We start from the raw sequence: 20,783 nt of genomic DNA, 5'->3' as shown, positions 1-20,783 counted from the left end.
CTTTATAGCTTTCTGGGTTAATATTGATGGTCTGCCGGACAGCAGAAAAAAACAAAAAACATTAAATATAGAAAAGAACTGAAAGTGAGAGTTTAATGCAGTGGTTTATTTCATGAACTGTACATTAACAGTACATACACACACTTACATTTGTGCATTTATCTTCCACTACACTGCCATACTTTGACAGCCTTGTTTTTATACTTAGACTAGCTTATTAACAAATACATTACATTAGGTAGATGTATTGGATTTCCTTAACATAATCAACATTTTCTATGGCTATTAAGCGATTAAAAAAAAATCAATCATGATAATAATAGAATACCATTTAAATATTTGTGGGTTTTTTCTACATTTTCAGATATATTGATTTTAATTACAACACAAAATACAAATTGTACAGTGTTCACTTTATATTACATATGTTTGCACTGTAAAGAACCAAAACATCTTTTTTTCAGTTCACCTAATACAAGTACTGAAGTGTAATTTTTTTATCATAAAAGTTGACCTTACAAATGCAGAATTGGGAACAAAAAAACTGCATTCAAAAATAAAACAATGTAAAACTTTAGAGCCTACAGGTCCATTCAGTACTAGTTCTTGTTCAGCCACTCGCTAAGACAAACAAGTTTGTTTAGAGATAATGCTGCCTGCTTCCTGTTTGTCACCTACAAGTGAGAACAGGCATTCTCATGACACTGTTGTAGCCAGCATCGCAAGATATTTATGTGCCAGATGTGCTAAAGATTCATATGTCCCTTCATGCTTCAACCACCATTCCAGAGGACGTGCATCCATGCTGATGATGGGTTCTGCTCAATAATGATCCAAAACACTGCAGATTGACATATATTTAGTTTTGTCATCTTAGATGCCACCAGCAGAAGGTTGATTTTCTTTTTTGGATTGTTTGGGTTCTGTACTTTCCACATTGGAGCGTAGAGCATGTTTCAGATTTTGGAAGGCACTTCAGATTCTTGAACTTTGCATCAAGTGCTGTAGCTAGCTTCAGAAATCTTACATTTATACTTTTTCTCACATTGCCCCCGATGGTGCTGTGGGCCCCGTGCTGCTCTCAGAAGCCGAGAAGGGGAAACAGCTGCCAATGGGAGCTTTGGGGGAGGTACCTGGAGGCACGGCAAGGGCTGCGCACGCAGAGCCCTCCGCCACCCCTCCTGCAGGGGCTGCATCGCTTCCTGGAGCGGCGCGGGGCTGGGGACAGAGCAGGCATGCAGGGAGTCCGCCCTGGCCCCGGTGTGTGCCACTGCCACCCTGGAGCCGCTTTAGGTAAGTGGTGCTGGGATGGAGCCCGAATGCCTCCTGCACCCCGCCCCATAACTTCCTGCGCTAAGCCCCCTGCCTGTACCTAACACCCCTCCTGCACCCGAACCCCCTGTTGGAGCCCCCTCCACTCCGTACCCCTCCTCTTCCCCAATCCCTTGCCCTGAGCCCCTTCCTGCATCCTCTCCCACACCCCAACCCTCTGCCCGGCCCTGCATACAATTTCCCACCCAGATGTGTTCACGCCAATGCCAAATAGAGGTATTATATAACCTCCCTTCTTCTAATTAATATTCCCCTATTTATATGTAATAGAGCTTCAAACTATACCATAGAATCTCTGTGGATAGAAATTCCACGCTAGGATAATAAGAGCATAGCAGTAGAAATATATTACCATTCATCTGGTGAAGATGGTGACAGTGATTGTGAATTACTCAGGCTGATTAGAGGCTACAAAAACAGAAAAACCAGTAATAATAGTTGAAAAATTACTATCTCCATATTTACAGGTACATGTCACCTCAGGATGGGATGCAGAGATAAAATTTCTAGATACCATGAATGGCTGCTTCTTGGAGCAGCTAGTCCTGGAACCCACAAGGAGAGTGGCAATTGTCAGTTTAGTCTTAAATGGAGTACAGGATCTGGTCCAGGTGATGAATATAGCTGAACAGCTTGATAATAGAGATGATAATGTAATTAAATTTAAGATCCTTGTAGGAGAGGAATAGCAAAGAAACCCACTACAGTAGCATTTACCCTCAAAAAGGGGAACTATATATGTTTTTTAAAAAAAGGGGAAGCTAGTTAAATGGAGAGGAATGATCATAAGTGAAATGTCTACAAGCGGTGTCGAAACTATTTAAAAACCTAATAGAGGCTGAAACTAAATGTATTCCCCCCCCCACTCCACAAAACCAGTGTAAAAAAGACAATTAGAGGCAAAATGGCATTCTTTAAATATTGGAAGTTGAATTCCACTGAGGAAAATAGTAAGGAGCATAAACTCTAAAAAGTCAAGTGTAATTGGGGAGGCCAAAAGAGAACTTGAAGAGCAATTAGCAAAAACTAACAGCAGAAAATATTTGAAGAGCATCAGAAGCAGAAAGCCTGCAAAACCGTCAGTGGGGCCAATGGATGATCAAGGTGGTAAAAGAGCATTCAGGGAAGATAAGACTGTTGTGGAGAAGCTAAATGAACCTTCCCCCCCATCCGTTTTCACTGAAGAGGATGTGAGGACAGATTCCCAAATTAGAGCCATACTTTTTTGTGTGCCAAATCGGAGGAACTGTCCTATATTGAGATGTCAGTAGAGGAGGTTTTTAGAACAGATTGATACATTAAATAGCAATAAGTCACCAGGACCTGATGGTATTCACCTAAGATTTCTGAAGGAACTCATATATGAAATTACAGAACTATTAACTGTGGTATGTAACCTATTGCTTAAAGCAGCCTCTGTACAGATGACTAGAGGATAACTAATGTAATACTGACTTTTAAAAAGGGATCCAGGGCAAACCTCGCGTTTACCGGATGGTAAGCCTAACTTTAGTATGAGGCAAATTGGTTGAAATTATAGTGTAAAACAGAATTATCAGACACATAGATGAACACTGTATGTAGAGGAAGACTCAACACAGCTTTTGTAAAGGCAAATCATGCCCCACTGTTAGACTTCCCTGAGGTTGTCGTCAAGCATGTGGACAAAGGTGATCTAATGGGTATAGTGTACCTGGAGTCTCAGAAATCCTTTGACAAGGTCCTTTTACCACAAGTGTTTAAGCAGAGTAAGCAGTCAGGGGATAAGGAGGGAAGCTGCTATCATCGATCAATAATGGATTAAAAGATAAGTAACAAAGGGTAGCAATAAAATGCTCAGTTTTTACAAAGGAAAGTGGCAAATAGCAGGGTGCCTCATAGATCTGTACTGGGACTAGTGCTGTTCAACATATTCATAGTTGATCTGGAAAATGGGGTATACAGTGAGATGGCAAAGTTTGCAGACAATACAAAAAGTTACTCAAGATAGTGAAGTTCAAAGCTGATTGTGAAGAGTTGCAAAGGAACCACACAACTGGTTGTCTGGGCAGCGAAATGGCAGATGGCATTTATCAACACTTAATTTCAGATAATACATATTGCAAAACATAATCCCAATTATACATGCAAAATGATGGTGTCTAATTGAGCTGTTACCACTCAGAGAGATCTTGGAGTGATTGTGGATAGTTCTCTGAAAATATCCATTCAATGTGGCATGGCAGTCAAAAAACGTAATAGAATGTTAGGCACCATTAGGAAAGAGAGAGATAAGACAGAAAATATGATACTGCCACTATATAAATCCATGGTACACCCATGTCTTGAATAGATATAGAGGTCTATAAAACATGAGTGGTGTTGAGAAAGTGAAATAAGGAAATGTTGTTCACCCCTTTACATAACACAAGAACCAAGGGTCACCCAATTAAATTTAATAGATAGTAGGTTTAAAACTGGCATAAGGAAGTACTACTTCATACAATACACAGTCAACTTGTAGAATGCATTGCCAGGGGATGCTGTGAAGGCCAAAAGTATAATTGGGATCAAAAAATAATGTGAAGTTTCTGGAGGGTAGGTCCATCAGTGTCTATTAGCTAAGGTGGTCAGGGAAGCATGCGTTGGGTGTCTATAACCCTGTAAAGCTGGGAGTGGACAACGGGATGGATCACTCGATAGTTGCCCTATTCTGTTCCCTCTGAAGCATCTGGCCGCTGTCAAAGGACAGGATACTGGGCTAGATGGGCCATTGGTCTGACCATTCTTGTGTGCACTACTAATTGCAGATTGATTGCCTTTGCTATGTTCTTTCTGCACCTTCAGCAAGTCTGCTATTCTCTTCCCACCCCCCACTCCTCCTGGGGTTCAGAAGGGTTAGATTGTTTGAACTTGCATTCCAAAGGGGCTTTGGTTTTGAAGTAGAGAAAGAGAGGGGAAAAAAGACTTATGAATAGACAAACTCACTCCTACATAGAAGTTCATAGCTCAAAACAGAGATAATTGTGCAGCAATTATTTGAAACTGTCGCACTGGTGACACATCAGATATCTGAGTATGTGTTCATATTTCCAAAGCTATTGTATCTTAGAGCAGCTGGTGGTGATTTCATTAAGAGTTATTACCTTATAGTCTCTTTAGAGAAGTTCTGTTTCTTTAAGTATTTGCTTGAATAGAATTTTTCTTAGGAAGATAAATCCTTCAAGAGCTGCAACTTAATGCTCACTGTTCCTCGACCATCAGTTATGGTGAAAAGAACTGTATTGAGATAACTTAGAACTCAGGGAACGCTTTTATGAGATCTTCAATGTTGTGCTGACACATGAGATCTATGTGCCAGTTTTTTTTCAGCTGAATCCTATCCTGTGACTGAATTTTGCTTGCAGCGTGTTACATTGAAACAGAATATGACCTTGACTAAGGTGAAAATATCTAATCTTAGTGATAGAAATGTATTCTTCATTTGTTAACCAGTTGCTACAGTATTGCTAACTCTAAATGTTAGAAATCATCAATCTTAAGAAAAAAAAGAAAAATTGAGTTTCTCCTTCAAGTAGTGTTCTTGTAGGTGCTCAACTTTAAGTGAGCATGAGTCCCTGAGCCTTTTGATCAGAAGTTTTTGGTAACAGTGCCGATTCTGCCCACACATGCACCCAACACGTCCTTCTGCCCCATACTGAGGCGTTATAAGGCTGTGTGAGGGAACCCCCTCGGTTCCTTCTCAACTGCCTTTGGCCAGAGACAGAGTCTGTTTGCCTGTTTGCTATATTCCTGTTTTCCCCTTTTTATTAGTGTTTTAGCTTTGTAGTTGGTTCTTGGTAATGGTGGGTTTGGTACCTTATAGCTGAAATGTTTGTTACCCCTTTCTTTTCTTAAATATGCACATACTTTCACAAGCACACACTTTTGTTTTTCTTTTTCCCCTGTTGAGGGGTTTGAACAACTTTATTCTGAGGATGCTGAGCTCCCTGGGATTTAAAAGGTACCTCACTTGTCGAGGAGTAATTCCTGCTGGTGATGAGCACTCGCACTGCATTTGTTGCTTGGGAGACTGATTCCCAGCAAGTGTAAAATCTGCTCTTCTTTTTAGGGGAAGATCTCATTAAAAACAGAGAAATTAAGCATAGACTCTTAATGGTGGAGCAAGCCTTAAAATAGGTTTTGGACTGGGGTACAGAGAACTTGCTGTACAGAGACTCTCCACATTTTTCAGTGGCTCGTCATCGAGAGCTTGCAAGGAAAGGAAAGAGAGCACCAGAACTCCAATCTCAACACTTCCCTTGAGTGAGGTACCGATAACTGCTAGTACCAAGAGCTTCCCACTCCAAGTATAAGGAAGGGGATAAGGGGAGCAAAATGGAGTTCCTCATCAAAGGAGATCCACTCACCAGATACCTCAGGCCCCTAGAGGAGTGCTGGTGAGGCTCCCGAGTACTTCAAGTACCAAGAAGCATGCTAAGACTTCAGTTAAGTCCCATACCTCAGCGGTAAAGGGCTTGGTACTGAAGACTACTGCTAGCAAGAGACTGGGTTCAATGGAATCCTCAACCCCATCTGTGCCTCACACAGCAGCCTTTGCACACCATTGTTGCTGGTACCGAGTTCTGTTATGCTTCCAGTACCACAGGATCTCTACTCCTTGCAGTTTCTGGATGCCTTTCGATATCTAGGTTGGCTGGTCACTGATGCTTATGTTTCTGGGAGATCTTCTTCTCCATCTTCAACTATCCATGAGAAGGGGTTGTCACCTCTGATACAATATGTGGAGGAGCATTCTGATTCAGACTCTGAACTTCTGTTAATATATTTCCAATTTATTCCAGGAGACGTTATTCCCTGTTGCAGATGCAACCAAGGCAGGATAGTAGACCCCTGCCTTCCAACACTTGGGATGATCAGCTTTGGATTTGTTCCCCCCTGCAAGCCTTAGTCTCCCTCATTGGCCTTACTAGGATCTGTGGGCAATGTGCTGCCAGCAGTTTTGAGGGACCTCAATTCAGTCCCACAGGGAACACAGAATAGCTGTTCCCTGGTACTGTCCATCTCCCCCCCCCCCCCATTGAGTCAGAGGAGACCTTTTGAAAAGCAAGTGGCAAGGGCAGACAAGTAGGCTTACTCCCTACCCCACAAACATCTCATTGTTGTCACTGGATGATACAGTCATGCTACTGCTGCCATTGTTATCTGATAACTTTACACAATTCCAGAACCTGATGAAATGGGTCACGGATATCCTGCATATTTCCCTTGAAGTCAAGGATTCCCAGCACAAACTCTTGGACGTATTTCATGTCTCTTCCTCAGTACAGGGCACTCCCAATTCATGAAGCCATCCTGGAGCCAGCCAAGTCCATTTTGCAAATTACAGAAGAGGTCCCCCCACATGCAAGAGGGCTGATTTAAAAACATAACAAACAAGAAACCACTACCAAGGATCACAGCCAGGGATTTTGTGTTTTTTATTTTCTCATGTAGCACCGAACTCTCCGGTTGTGGATACAGTCAATGAAAGGGGCAGGTTACATATCCCAAAAGCCACCTGTTGTAATGAGGACCAGAAACATATGGACCTGTTTTGCTCCTAAGAGCTATTCATCAGCAAAACTTCAGTTCAAGATGACTATCCACCAGGCACTGATGTCAAAATACAATTACCTGAACTATGAGAAGTTAAATGCTTCTTTTGACCATTTACCACCAGAACATCATCAAGAATAGTTAAGCACCATAATAAAGAAAGGTCAGCTGTTGACAAAACCTTCACTGCAGGCTTCACTTGATGCAGTGGATACTGTAGCCAGGTCTGTTTCCACCACAGTAGTGGCGATATGAGCTTCCTGGCTTCAGTTGTCCAGGTTTCCACAAGAGGTACAATTGGCTGGAAGATTTACCTTTCGATGGCCAGAAACTTTTTCACAGATTCCATGGATGACTTGCATCATGCCCTAAAGGACTCTAGGGCAACACTTAGGCCTTTAGGGGGATACATGCCTGCAAAAAAAAAAAAAAGGAAGTTTAGCTGGTCTCATTTGGCACACAGATCCTGCCCTGCTCAATTTCAGGCCTCCAGAACCACTGGCTAAGAGAGTGAGATTTTCCTAAGAAAAAATCTGCAACTACCTTGACTGCTTCATCCCGTCCTTCAGCATCATCCAAATGCCAGTTCTGATGGTTTTGTTGAGATTCCAGACCACCCAATGACCAAGTTTTATCAGCTTCAAAACATACCCCCCCCCCATTGCATTTTGGATATCCCCCTCTCTGTCACCAAGCATGGCAGGCTATAACATCAGACAAATGAGTACTGGATGCCATTACTTTGCATTATACTGTCAAATTTAACACCATCCTGCCCTTCCAACCTCCTTCCCTGTTCTTCAGGGACCCCCCTCATAAGCAATTGCTGAAACAAGAGATCTCAGCACTCTTAAGTCTAGAAGCCATAGAGCCAGTCCCACTTCAACACAGGTGAAAAGGGTTCTATTCAAGATATTTTCTGATAACAATGAGAAAACATGGGTTGGAGGCTGATACCGGATCTCAGACAATTGAACAAGCATGTCAAATGCCTGAAATACAGGATGTCCCTAGCAACTATAATTTACTCCCTGGAATTGGGGAACTGGTTTGTGACCCTTGACCTCAAAGATGCCTACCTCCACATAGTGATTCCTTCTCACAAAAGATTTCTTCATTTCACTTTCAATCACTATCATAACAGGTATTGGGTACCTACCCTTCGGCCTGTCATCTGCCTTAAGTGTTCTAAAAAATCATGGAAGTCAGAGCTGCCTACCTCCTTCATCTAGGAATAACTGTCTTTGGCCCCCTCAAGGATCAGTCATGTCAGAGGGTATAGTCAGCTGTTCATACAACAGCTTCACTATTCCGATGTCTAGGCCTGCAGATAAATCTCAAGAAATTGATCTTGATCGCTACACAATGAATTATTTATAGGAGCACTTTTGGATTTGATAATGGGCAGAACTTGTCTTCCTCTTGACAGGTTCCTTGCTTTAAAGAACCTTATACAAAGAGTGCAGTTCAGCCCTCAAGTTCCAGCAGTTGCAGACATGTCCCTGCTGGAACACATGGTAGCTTGTGTTTTTGTGACCCAAAACACCAGATTTTATCTTCAGTGTCTCCATGGATGGCTTTGGACTGTTTATATAACCAGCAAACAGTCTCAGCAAGCTCAGTTGAGTCCTACAGTCACTTATCTTGTGGATGAATCCATCCAAATATTATGCTGGAATTCTGTTAAACCAGAATCCTCCTGTAGTGACATTAACGTCAGATTAGGGCTGTCAGTCACTGTTAACTCAAGCACTGAAAATAAAAGATCTAGTAGTCACTTAAAATGTGGTCATCTTTGTAAAATGCTAAACTGAAGATATAAAAATGCTAATATATATTTATCTGTCTATCCCAACATCTTGTGTCTGATGTCTCCCTAATGTACCGCAGATGAATTAAGTGTGTCCTGTTCTGTTTAATGTTGGTGTTTATTTCTTCCTATTGCCATGAGATCATAGCAGGGTAGTATCTCATTTTTAGTGTTGAAGATCTAGAAATTACTCTAGCCATGTTGGGCAGGGGATGGAGAGTGGGAGAAGAGCATTCCTTTTTCCGTATGCTTGTATGTAGATTCAGCTTGATGAGCAATACTAAACTACTGCCATAATGTTATCTAAGCAGTTTATTGTCTTTGTACTGACTTATGTGGTAACATGCGTTTAAAAAAAAAAAAAAAAGTTGCTGTGGGTTACAGAGAAACTAACACAGCAAATATAGAGAGGATCGTTTTTTGGGAAATGTTTTATGTTTAAATTATACCTTTATTTCAAATATAACAATTCTACATTTACCTAGTGATGGCTAGAAACTACTCTGCTTGACCGTGGTACACTTTTTATTAGGGCTGTCTATTTAACTGATTAACTCAAAAGTTAATCATGATTTAAAAATTTAATTGCGATAATGGCATTTTTAATTGCACTATTAAACAATAGAATACCAACTGCAATTTATTAAATTTTGGATGTTTTTCTACTTTTTCAAATACTGTATATTGATTTCAATTACAACAGAAAATACAAAGTGTACACTGCTCACTTTATATTACTTTTATTACAAATATTCACATTGTAAAAATGATAAACAAAAGAGAGAATATTTTTCAATTCACCTCATACAAGTACTGTATTGCACTTCCAGAACAAAGACTGCAACTTACACATGGTTTTGGGTTTTTTTGGTTATATAACTGCACTCAAAGAAAACAAGGGAAAACTTTAGAACCTACAAATCTACTCAGTCCTACTTTTTGTTCAGCCAATCGCTCAGACAAACAAGTTTGTTGACATTTACAGGAGATAGTGCTGTCCACTTCTTATTTAAAATGTCACCTGAAAGTGAGAACAGGCGTTCTCGTGGGATTGTTGTAGCCGGTGTGTCAAGATATTTATATGCCAGATGCACTAAAGATACTCATTCCCCTTCATGCTTCGGCCACCATTCCAGAGGACATGCGTCCATGCTGATGACTCTCGTTTAAAAAAAAAATGTGTTAATTAAATTTGTGATTGAACTCTTTGGGGGAGAATTTTATGTCTCCAGTTCTATTTTACTTGCATTTTGCCATATATTTCATGTTGTAGCAGTCTCAGATGATGACCCGGAATGTGGTGGTCATTTTAAGAACACTTTTGCTGCAGATTTGAAAAAATGCAAAGCAGGTAACAAATGTGAGATTTCTAAAAATAGTTACAACACTTAACCCAAGGTTTAAGAATCTTAAGTGCCTTCTAAAATCTGGGATATGAGGTGTGGAGCTTGCTTTCAAAAGTCTTAAAAGAACAATACTCCGATGTGGAAACTACAGAACTCCGAACCACCAAAAAAGAAAATCCACCTTCTGCTGGTGGCATCTGACTTAAATGATGAAAATGAACATGCGTCGGTCTGCACTTGCTTTGGATTGTTATTGAGCAGAACTCATCATCAGCATGGATGCATGTCTTCTGGAATGGTGGTTGAGGCATGAAGGGACCTATGAATCTTTAGCGTATCTGACACGTAAATATCTTGCAACGCTGGCTACAACAGTACCATGAGAATGCCTGTTCTCACTTTCAGGTGACATTGTAAACAAGAAGCGGGTAGCATTATCTCCTGCAAATGTAAACAAACTTGTTTGTACATAATTCTCTGTTTGTAAATTCAACTTTCATGATAGAGATTGCACTACAGTACTTGTATTAGGTGAATTGAAAAATACTATATTTTGTTCTTTACATTGCAAATATTTGTAATAAAAAATAAATATAAAACGAGCACTGTACACTTATATTCTCTGTTGTAATTGAAATCAATATATTTGAAAATGTAGAAAACATCCAAAAATATTTAAATAAATGGCGTTCTATTAACAGTACGATTAATCATGATTGATTTTTATTAATCGCGATTGGTTTCTTTAATCACTTGGCAGCCCTGCTTTTTATATAGAATACTTAATTAACATTGCTAATCAACATATTTCAGGGGCAAAATGGAGTCCCTCTAACTATGTTAACAAATGAAAAATCATGAGATTCTTCTATTTAAAGAAGTACCGTATATGTAACTGACTTGGGTGCAAATCCTGTTTTAAGCTAGGTCATTGTTGCAATTTCCCTACTACCCTATCTCAGTCCAGGGAATGTCTCTAACTCTAGGTTTGGGTACTTCAGAGTATATCTATGTCAGGATATACATTATTAACTTCCTATTTCTACTGAATTTTCTCTCATGAGTCTAGGCATTTCCACACAGTAATGTTGCCAGAAACTCTCAGCTGTAATACTGTAGCTGTAACTAGCAAGCAAGCCTCTGAGTTCTCTTGTTCTTACCTTTTTCCTTTTTCTGAGGGTGCAGTGTGTGGACAGATAGGCAGGCTGACCAGGTTTGCCCCACACAATGACTGGCCACTACATCTCATTACTGGTGTACAACACCCACCTGATTGCCCTGAGCCTCCTACCATTTCATATTCCCCACCTTTCTGTTCTCTTTTTGGACATGCTCTTATGATGTACTCTCGATTAGATTAAAACCACCAAATTCATATAATTTGTGACCTTACACAAATTGAATCCATATCTCGAGGGATAAATAGCTATTCTAGGTTTTCCACAGATTTGCAGCCAAGAGTCTTCCAGAACTCTTATAGGTAAAGGTGACCTGCTAGGCCTTGTCTACACTTGTGTGGATTTCAGCCAGTGGTGTAGCAGCACCATTGCAAAAGCCTAACACAAACGAGCAAAGCTAAGAGGAAATTTGCACTCTTGTGCAACTACATCCTAGTACCCTGTACTGACAATTGCAGCATAAATTATCATCATGGTTTTCATTTAATAGGGGAAACAAAGATAGGAATGCCTTTCTCCAGGATCTCTTGGCTATGAACTCTGTAACCGGGTGTGTCTTGTGTAGACATGTTTGAGAACACTTAAGCGGTACCTTACAAGTTTGAGCGAGACTTTGTGGGACTATCTCAGGCTTCTGGAGGATGGAGGCTCTTGTGTTTAAAGACTTTTTAGAAAGTTGGCCCATACAGTGTTAGAAGTCTTGGATAGTAACAATTACAAAAAAATTGTGCAGACTCAGCCATTAAGAGCACAGGGCTGCTACAGAGTTACAAAAGCATCACCCTTATGCTTGTTTCACACTTGTTCAATTCCCTGCACTCTGGTTTGTGGGTGTATGACTACTATAATCATAGTACTGAATATTTTTCAATAATAAACAATACAGGATGTTTAAAGAATCCCTGTACTCTGGTGAATGGTTACCAGAGTGTAGGGATTTGAATAATGTGCAAATTTGTCTGCTTCAATAGGCTACTTGCTCAGAATTCTGAAACTAGTTGCCATCAACAACTTATGCCACCTGACTACCTCTCCTCCTATCAGATGAAGTAGGGAAACTCAAAAATGTACCTGAAAGAGAAGAAGACAATACCCTCTGAAAGCAAAGAAAATTGTCTGTAAAATTGTAAAAAAGAGGAAAATAATTTAAAACTTGACTTCATTTGGAGTAGGATTGGACCTGAAGGAGGAGAGCAAGTCGCATTAAGGTGGATGGATGCTTCACCTTGCACCGACAGGTCTAGTGTCGCTGCAATCACTGTCAGACTTGGGGATGATAAATGTGAGAATTTGTATTTGACTTCTATTGTCTGTCTGACATCATGTTAACAATACTTTTTTAATTTGAATGTTTTTGTGTCCTGGGGAGTGCCAAGATGTTTGACCTGTTCTTGCTTAATTATTATTGCACTTCTATTTTATCCTGCAGTGTGGCTAATCCTAAAATGCAGATGAGCAAATAAGTGTGCCTCATTTGTGCCATGACAGATACTGTGAAGCTGGTGTAAATGTCTGAATCTTTTTGGCTTTGTATTGTGCTGCAACATCAGACATGTCCTGTGTGAATGATTGTGTTTTAAAGGGGTTGTTATACTGTCTACTCTGTTCTCCCCTCTCCCCCCGGCTGCCTAACTGCGTTCCTTGTATCTGTATATGAGGTAGTGCGTAGATGGGTGTCTGGGAGGATCTTGGATTTAAGCCCTATGGTGCCATCAACAGACAGAACAGTGTCTGTCTGCTTCCCTACGCAGTTAGCTTTGTATTACTTGTGGTTGTGAAGAGGAGGACTTGAATGGCCTTAGAGCTGAAAGTGTCACTGAAATTGCAAACAAACTTCATAACTTTATTAACCCTGAGAAAAATGAAGAGGGTTTTTTTTTCCTATGTGCAGAATTTCAGTTTCTGTGGCTGTCCCTGTATTTCTCCCAACACACCTGGATCCTCCAATCTCTCTTGGGTATCCAGGAATCTCCCTAGTGGTGAACCTTCTAATGCGTGCAGCAGAAGTCCAGCTTCTGCACTCTTTTAGGGCTGAAGCTTGGGTACAGCTGACTGGGCCTAGGAGTTCTGCTGGAGCAATGGTATGGCTTTGGTAGGCTTGTGGGGCTCCCATAAGTGCATGATATGGTGGTGGGTAGTAAGTTAGTTACAAAAAGTCTCCCCTTGTTTATGAGAAAAACTAGGAATTTCCTAAGATCTGACGCTGTCATCATTCACTGGACCCAGGATTTTTAAATGCAGGCTAGCAGTTAGTTTTCTCATTGTTATGAAATTGCACTTCATTATTCCAGAAGAGAGATGTGTTCATCGTATGCTGCAGGACAGTAGGTTATTCCAGGTCTGGAATGTGCAGCTGAGTGGGGACGTATGCTGATGGAATATGACGATGGATACACAGTTGTGTAAAATGAATTCCAGATGTTCAGATTGCTAGGCAAAGGCGTGAAGGCTGCAGTGTTATTTCTCAACTCCGAAATAAAAGGAAGTATGCAAAAGATACTGTAGTAAGCACATAACTTGTATTGCTTTTTTTGTGCATAGCAATGTGACACTGAAGCCGAATGTGTAAAAGGGAATAATATAGCTTTTTAATGTATGGCCGTGGATTAGCCTTAAGGGCACTAGCAATGAAGAGTATACATTTTAACTGGAGTAGATGCATTGTAGGTACCTGAATGAATTGATGACCCTGGGAAGATTTAAGGGTGGGCAAAGTTGACAAATGCCAACTGAGCCCTCTTTGTTTGTGTCCTTCCAGTTCCTAACCAGAGGAATTCTTCAAGCATGTACTATCAAGTTTCTTAGTTCATTTGTTCATTGATCTTTATACCCAAACTCACCTCTTGATGACATAATTAGAAACTCCAATATGTACAATATTGTATTTCACTGAGTAGTATGAACCTTTGAGACATTTAATCCTGGGGGTTGCCCTACATCTTTCACGTAATTTTTGGGATTATATACTGAAATGCTTGATTTACTAAACTTAATTTTAAAATGCTCTTGTGAAGAAGATAACATAGAAAAATCATGTGGAAGTTGTCAACCTGTTCACTTTTTTCCCTTTTTCAGGAAGTACAGAGACAACCATGATAGAAGACAAAGGTCCAAGAGTGGCCGACTACTTTGTAGTGGCAGGACTCACTGATACTTCGACCCCTCTGGACCAAGAAGTAAACCGCTTTGAAACAAAGTCAGCTGGTCCAAAGGCTCCAATTACAGACCTAGCTGTCATCATCAAGTCAGCTGGTGAAACGGTGCCTGAGGGTTACACCTGTGTTGAAGCCACCCCCACAGCCCTTCAAGCCAACTTGAACTATGGGAGTCTTAAAAGTCCAGAGCTCTTTCTTTGCTACAAGAGAGGCCGGGACAAACCACCACTTACTGATGTTGGGTGAGAGTCCTTTAATTATTTGTTCATCGTATGTGACATTTTGTAGAAAGAGAATAAGAATTTGATTGTTACTAAAGCAAGGATTTGTGAAAAAAGAGAGCATGTATTTTTATTTACATAATGATAATGCTGACTTTAATAACCTGGTCAGATCTGTCACTTAACTCTGAAGTAAGTGTGTGCATATGTGTGAGAGAAACTTGTTCCCTTTTTTGAAATGCAATGCAAGAGACAAGTGACATTCTTCTTACATAATATTTGTCAAAATGACCAAGGGGAATATATCTAAATCAGTAATGATATACGTAGAATGGGACTACATTGTGATGAGTTGACATAAAAGTGGATACATGAGATTCTATTTTGGGACATAGGAATTGTAGACCGATCCAGAGGGAAGATTGTGGAAAGCGGTGAAAGTATAGCTCAAAACATAAGGAAACCAGAAATAGAAAACACTATACTATACGCTGTACTGGAAGATGGTGATTTTAGAAGACTTAATGAACATGTGGGAATAAGTGCACACAAATTATGAAAGTAACCACTTTTAATATCTTAGTGGAGTAGAATGATTGGTAGGGCTTGAACCAGAGTCCTTAGGGTTATCCAGTATCTAGGTACTTACGTGGCCTCATCACTGTACTGTCCTATGATCACCTATGAGGTTGTAGAGTGGTAGCTGTATTAGTCTGTATCAGCAGAAAGAATGAGGAGTACTTTGTGGCACCTTAGACTAAAACGCTTATTGTAGCATAAGTTTTCATGGGCTAAAACTCACTTCATTGGATGCATGCAGTGGAAAATACAGTAGGAAGGTGTGTCTGTGTGTGTGTGTGTATGTGTGTATATACACAGAGAACATGAAAAAATGGGTGTTGCCATACCAACTCTGAGACTAATCAATTAAGGTGGGCTATTATCAGCAGGAGAAAAAAAAACTTTTGTAGTGATACTCAGGATGGCCCATTTCAAACAGTTGACAAGGTGTGAGTAACAGTAGGGGAAAATTAGCAAGGGGAAATAGTTTTTACTTTGTGTAATGAACCATCTGCTCCCAGTCTTTATTCAAGCCTAATTTAATGGTGTCCAATTTGCAAATTAATTCCAATTCTGCAGTTTCTCATTGGAGTCTGTTTCTGAAGGTTTTTTGGTTGGAGAATTGCAACTTTTAGGTCTGTAACTGAGTGATCAGGGAGGTTGAAGTGTTCTCTGACTGGTTTTTGAATGTTATAATTCTTGATGTCTGATTTGTGTCCATTTATTCTTTTGCGTAGAGACTGTCTGGTTTGGCCAATGTATGTGGCAGACGGGCATTGCTGGCACATGACGTATATCACGTTGGTAGATGTGCAGGTGAACGAGCCTCTGATGGTGTGACTGATGTGATTAGGTCCTATGATGGTGTCCCTTGAATAGATATGTGGACAGAGTTGGCAGTGGGCTTTGTTGCAAGGATAGGTTCCTGGGTTAGTGTTGTGTGGTGTGTGATATACGCCATCATGTGCCAGCAGTGCCCCTCTGCCATGTACGTTGGAGGAGGAATGAAACTAGAGTGAGCCCTGGGTCTACTGTACTAGACTATGGTAAAACACAGTGCAGTAGTCCATGTATTATTTTAAATTGTTCCTAGTATTTTTAGATCAATTATTTTTACAGATTTCCTTGATTGTGGAAAAGCAGCACTCTTTCCTCTAAGTGGTATTGACTGATACATTGTGATGTGTCTTAAATCTAGTAGATTTTGATGACCAAATATATGCCTATGACGAACTGAATCTGGTGAATAGAGACTTTCTAAGTCACTTGAGAAGGAAACTCTTATCCTGAAGAAATGGATGGCTACATTCCAAGTAAAAGTCCTGATCTAAATCCTATTGAAGTCAGCGGAAAGTGCTCCCGTTGATTTAGGTGGTGGAGCAAGTCCAAAGTATGAGATCACTGAAATAGGGAACAGTTCTTATCCTTTGGAAAGGTCTATCTCCTAAATGTTGTATAAGAGTAAATTATATGCTCTGATTAGGGCCACACCTCTGCTAAAAAATCTGAAAGGAGGAGTTGTGTGGAAGCTGAACTCAATAGAAGCAAACTTATCACACACTGATGAGAGAGGGCTTTGCTCACATATTGAAGGGTGACCTAAACCTGAAGTGCTGTGGTTAACAGTTGCATGTCCCAAAGATCAAATTTTGATTCTGTAGTCTGAATGTTACAAATACCTTTATTCTAATAGTCTGCTTCTGGATTTCGTTACTGTGTATGAAGCCAGGAACTGGTTTGGTTTTTTGTCACATTGCTAGCCTAGTGAATTTGTTTTTTATGTGCCTGATGAGGTAGTTTTGGAGGCTGATTAAACATCCTGTCTTAAAAATGTTTGAAATAATTAATTCTGGGATCTTTAAGTATCTCTCTGGTAGCACTTGGAAATGTGTGACATTTATCCTGGGGATTGAGGGATGCAATATCCCCTTTTAGAAGATGAAGTCTAGTTGGAAACATGCTTCAAGAATAAACTTATTTTAATCTGTGATATTAAACACTTGTGAACTATAAATAGGCCTTAAATTGAAACCTCTCTGAAACTCAAGTAGAAAGTAATATTTTATGCTAATATTAAAATTATGGGACTACCAATATTTTATTATGGTGGCAATGCTATATATTTTCCTGGGAATAGTTTGATTTCCCCCCCCCATACATTATTTCATCTTGTCATGAAGGATGCATTTTAGAAATACTCTCTTGAACACTCCTCTGTCCAAAATGTCTGAATTAAGATTGTCTGATACTTTTTCCCATTATAAGGCCCTATTTTCAGTTTCTTATAACTTTGCTGGACTTAATTTGTTCAGTTAAAATTTTCAGTGCCAGGTAAAAAGGAACACTTCACTTTTCAAGTAAGTCAAAAGTGAAGGTAATATGATACACAACATGCTGTCTGTATCCATTTTATATTGCATTCAGCACCATCTGTGCCCTTATGTACATAAAATTATTATTATACAACCCAAAGAAATAATCTCATAGCAAAGGGCACTAACTCAGTCCATTAGTATCCATTTCAGTGGTGTAGGATCAAGATCAGGCCTTTAATGGACTAAAATTGCTTTTTGCATTCTCTCGGTTGACTTGATCTTTTTACTCGAATGTAATACTCTAGGTACTAGTTTTTTTTAATACACAGACACAAATGCATGATATGTTCTTAAGACTTATAGTGGTATGTCAGAGAAGTGATTGGCACAGGGTATTTGTGACAGTTATAATTGCAGGTACTCTCTCCACTTACCAAAAAAGAACATAAGTGATTAGAAGCTAGGTGCCAGTGTTCTTGGAAACAAGAAAAAGAGAATTGTCAGCATAACTAAGTATGTTTAGTCAAGGGAAACAAAAGAGGCATGTTAAGATTTTAGAATATTGTTGAAAATTTTGTGAAAGTGATAAGTATTACTGTATATACTTGTTCATAAGCCAAATATTTTTGGTAAAAAAAAAAGACACATCAAAGAGCAGGGGTCAGTTTATAAACAGGTCTACACCAAAATTTGGTGATTTTAAACTCTGTGGAATCATTGAATTGAATGTCGAATACATTGTCATTTTGTTTACCTGCAGCGTCTGCAGGCATGGAGCCCCTCAGCTCCGTGTGGCTGCGGTTCGCTGTTCTCAGCCAATGGGAGCTGCGGGAAGTGGCGACCTATGCCTGCGGATGCTCCAGGTAAACAAAACATCCCGACCTGTCAGCGGCTTACCCTGATGGGCCAAGAGCCAAAGTTTGCTGACCCGTTTATTGATGTCAATACTGCAGCCTTTTAAAGTTGCAAAGGCTTTGTTTAGTGGACTAGATTGGCTTGAAGTGAATACTAAAAGAGCAGTGCTACAGATCTGCATGATGTTTGACCCATGCCTTTCACAAAATGCTACACTTTACAAGCCAATCAGAAAAATACAAGGAATGATAGTACTATAGCACTGGTGTCAGTCCACTACTATGTAATTTGATCTCTTCATGCGTTTCTACCAAAGGACCTCATAAGTCTCTAGCCAATGTGAATATATAATGTACAGAATTGATGGAATCTCTAATAAAATTTAAATAGCCTGTTATCATGCTATCATGTTAGACATGTCAATTTACAGGGCTGTTTTGAAATAAACAAAGAACAATAATAATTTGACCGTGATAAAGCAGGTGACATTCCTATATAAAGTCTACAAAATCTGTAATTGTAATAATAATAATAATAATCTATTTTCAGACTAGTATTTAAAATGAACGGTGAAATGAAAAGAAAACGGTCTGCTTATCATGCAGCATTAAGCTTAAGTTGTTGAATATGCAGAAGTAAACAATTGTGCCACTGCTCGTGAATTCTGTATCAATTAGAAGCAAGTAAGAGAATGGGGAAAAAATAAAACACTAAAAGACATGCCAAGAAGCAAGAAAAACTGTCCAAGGTGTGCTCTATTTCTTGAGGTAGCGGAAGATCCTCAATAATTGGGTTGTTGACTATCGACAAAATGAGTACACTGTCACTAGAACTGGAATTCATCTGCATGCTCTGCAAATGTTGAAAGACGACAAATACAAGTCAGTAAAGCCGTCAGTGTTTGTTCCATCAGCGGGTGGTTGTACTCGCTTCATGAACCGTCATGGTCTTTGTCTTCATCAGCCAACAGAGAGAGCGCAAAAACTGCTGAGAGATCTGGAAGAAAAAAATCAAATCTTTCCAAAGATTTATTATGAAATATCAAAAGGGATATGCATTTGAACTGTCACAAATAGGAAATATGGATGAAACACTGACATTCGTTCTCCCAATTAACAGAACGGTAAAGGTGTTGGTGAAAAAACTGTTTTAATTAAAACCACTGACCATGAAAATAACCATTTTACAGTGATTTTATCGTGTTTGGAAAATGGATCAAAGCTCCCTCCTGTTGTTTTTGTAAAAGAAAAACCTTGCCTAAAACTATGAAATTTCCTGGTGGTGTCATTGTACATGCACATGAAAAGGGAGGGATGGATGGATGGATGAAAGTGGGACTATTGAATGGCTGAAAAAAGTGTGGAATAAGAGACCAAGATGTGCTCAGGCATGACGAAGTTGGAAAAAGTGGGAATCTGATTTCAGGCTTCACAAATCTGATCACCCAGTAGATCAAGGACGCGTGGGTGTCCATTCCCTTGGAAATGATAAAATCATTTTGGAAATGCTATATCAGCAATGCACTCAACAGGTCAGAAGTTGATGCCATATTTGATGATGACACAAATTTCCACCACATGCATCTGAAGAAGTGGATATTCACCCACGAAAGCTCATGCTCCAAAACGTCTGTTAGTCTATAAGGTGCCACAGGATTCTTTGCTGCTTTTACAGATCCAGACTAACACGGCTACCCCTCTGATTGATAGATGACACAACAGAGGCTGATGATGAGAAGGAATCTGAGTCTGAAGACGACACTGCCCACATCTACGATGACAATGCAAGTGCAGCTGTGACTGAAGCCGAGTTTAATGAACTGTTTGGTGAATCAGAGACTGATCCACACTTTGAAGGATTTTATGACTTTTTGAAGTCTCGTTGTTCTAAGTTACTGGTTTTAAATATCCATTTATCGATTTTAAATATTGACTGTAATTTTGAAGGTGAATACATATTTGTTATTATAAAAACAGGCTTTTCATTAGATTACATTAAAATAATTCTAGCAAAACTTTTGAGTTTCTTGTGATGCCAACTTTTAAAATATAGTAGGGGTCAGAAAACTTTGGCTCCCAGCCCGTCAGGGTTTTGTTTACTTGGAGCATCTGCAGCCAGCACAGAGCCCCTCAGCTTCTAGTGGCCATGGTTTGTTCCCAGCCAATGGGAGCTGAGGGAAGTGGCCCCACTTCCCGCGGCTCCCATTGGCTGGGGACGGCAAACTGTGGCCACTAGGAGCTGAGGGGCTCCGTGCCTGTGAACTCTCCAGGTAAACAAAATGTCCAGGCTCTCTAGCAGCTTACCTTAATGGGCCAGGAGACAAAGTTTGCCAACCCCTGAAATATAGGTTCAGCTTATGAAAGGGTCATACAGTTTTTGCTATTTTTATGTATCCATTTTGGGGAGGGAAGTCAGCTTATAAGCTAACTGGCT

At 39.9% G+C, this 20,783-nt stretch overlaps 1 protein-coding gene across 7 annotated transcripts in view; it reads left to right on the top strand.

Moving 5' to 3' along the window:
• Positions 1-20,783, top strand: part of DENND4C (DENN domain containing 4C) — a 105,084-nt gene that overhangs the window by 21,133 nt on the left and 63,168 nt on the right. For 6 of the 7 annotated variants that reach the window (XM_050944089.1, XM_050944086.1, XM_050944087.1 and 3 more), the window contains one exon: positions 14,319-14,640. In XM_050944089.1, the coding sequence (XP_050800046.1) occupies positions 14,336-14,640 (305 nt within the window). In that variant the 5' untranslated portion in view covers positions 14,319-14,335. Of the gene's footprint in view, positions 1-14,318; positions 14,641-20,783 lie in introns of those variants that run through there. The other variant, XM_050944092.1, reaches the window with a different exon arrangement.

This window comes from Gopherus flavomarginatus, chromosome 3, assembly GCF_025201925.1.
Source record: "Gopherus flavomarginatus isolate rGopFla2 chromosome 3, rGopFla2.mat.asm, whole genome shotgun sequence".
NCBI classification, from domain to species: Eukaryota; Metazoa; Chordata; order Testudines; family Testudinidae; genus Gopherus; species Gopherus flavomarginatus.
This window is presented reverse-complemented; position numbering and strand designations above follow the sequence as displayed.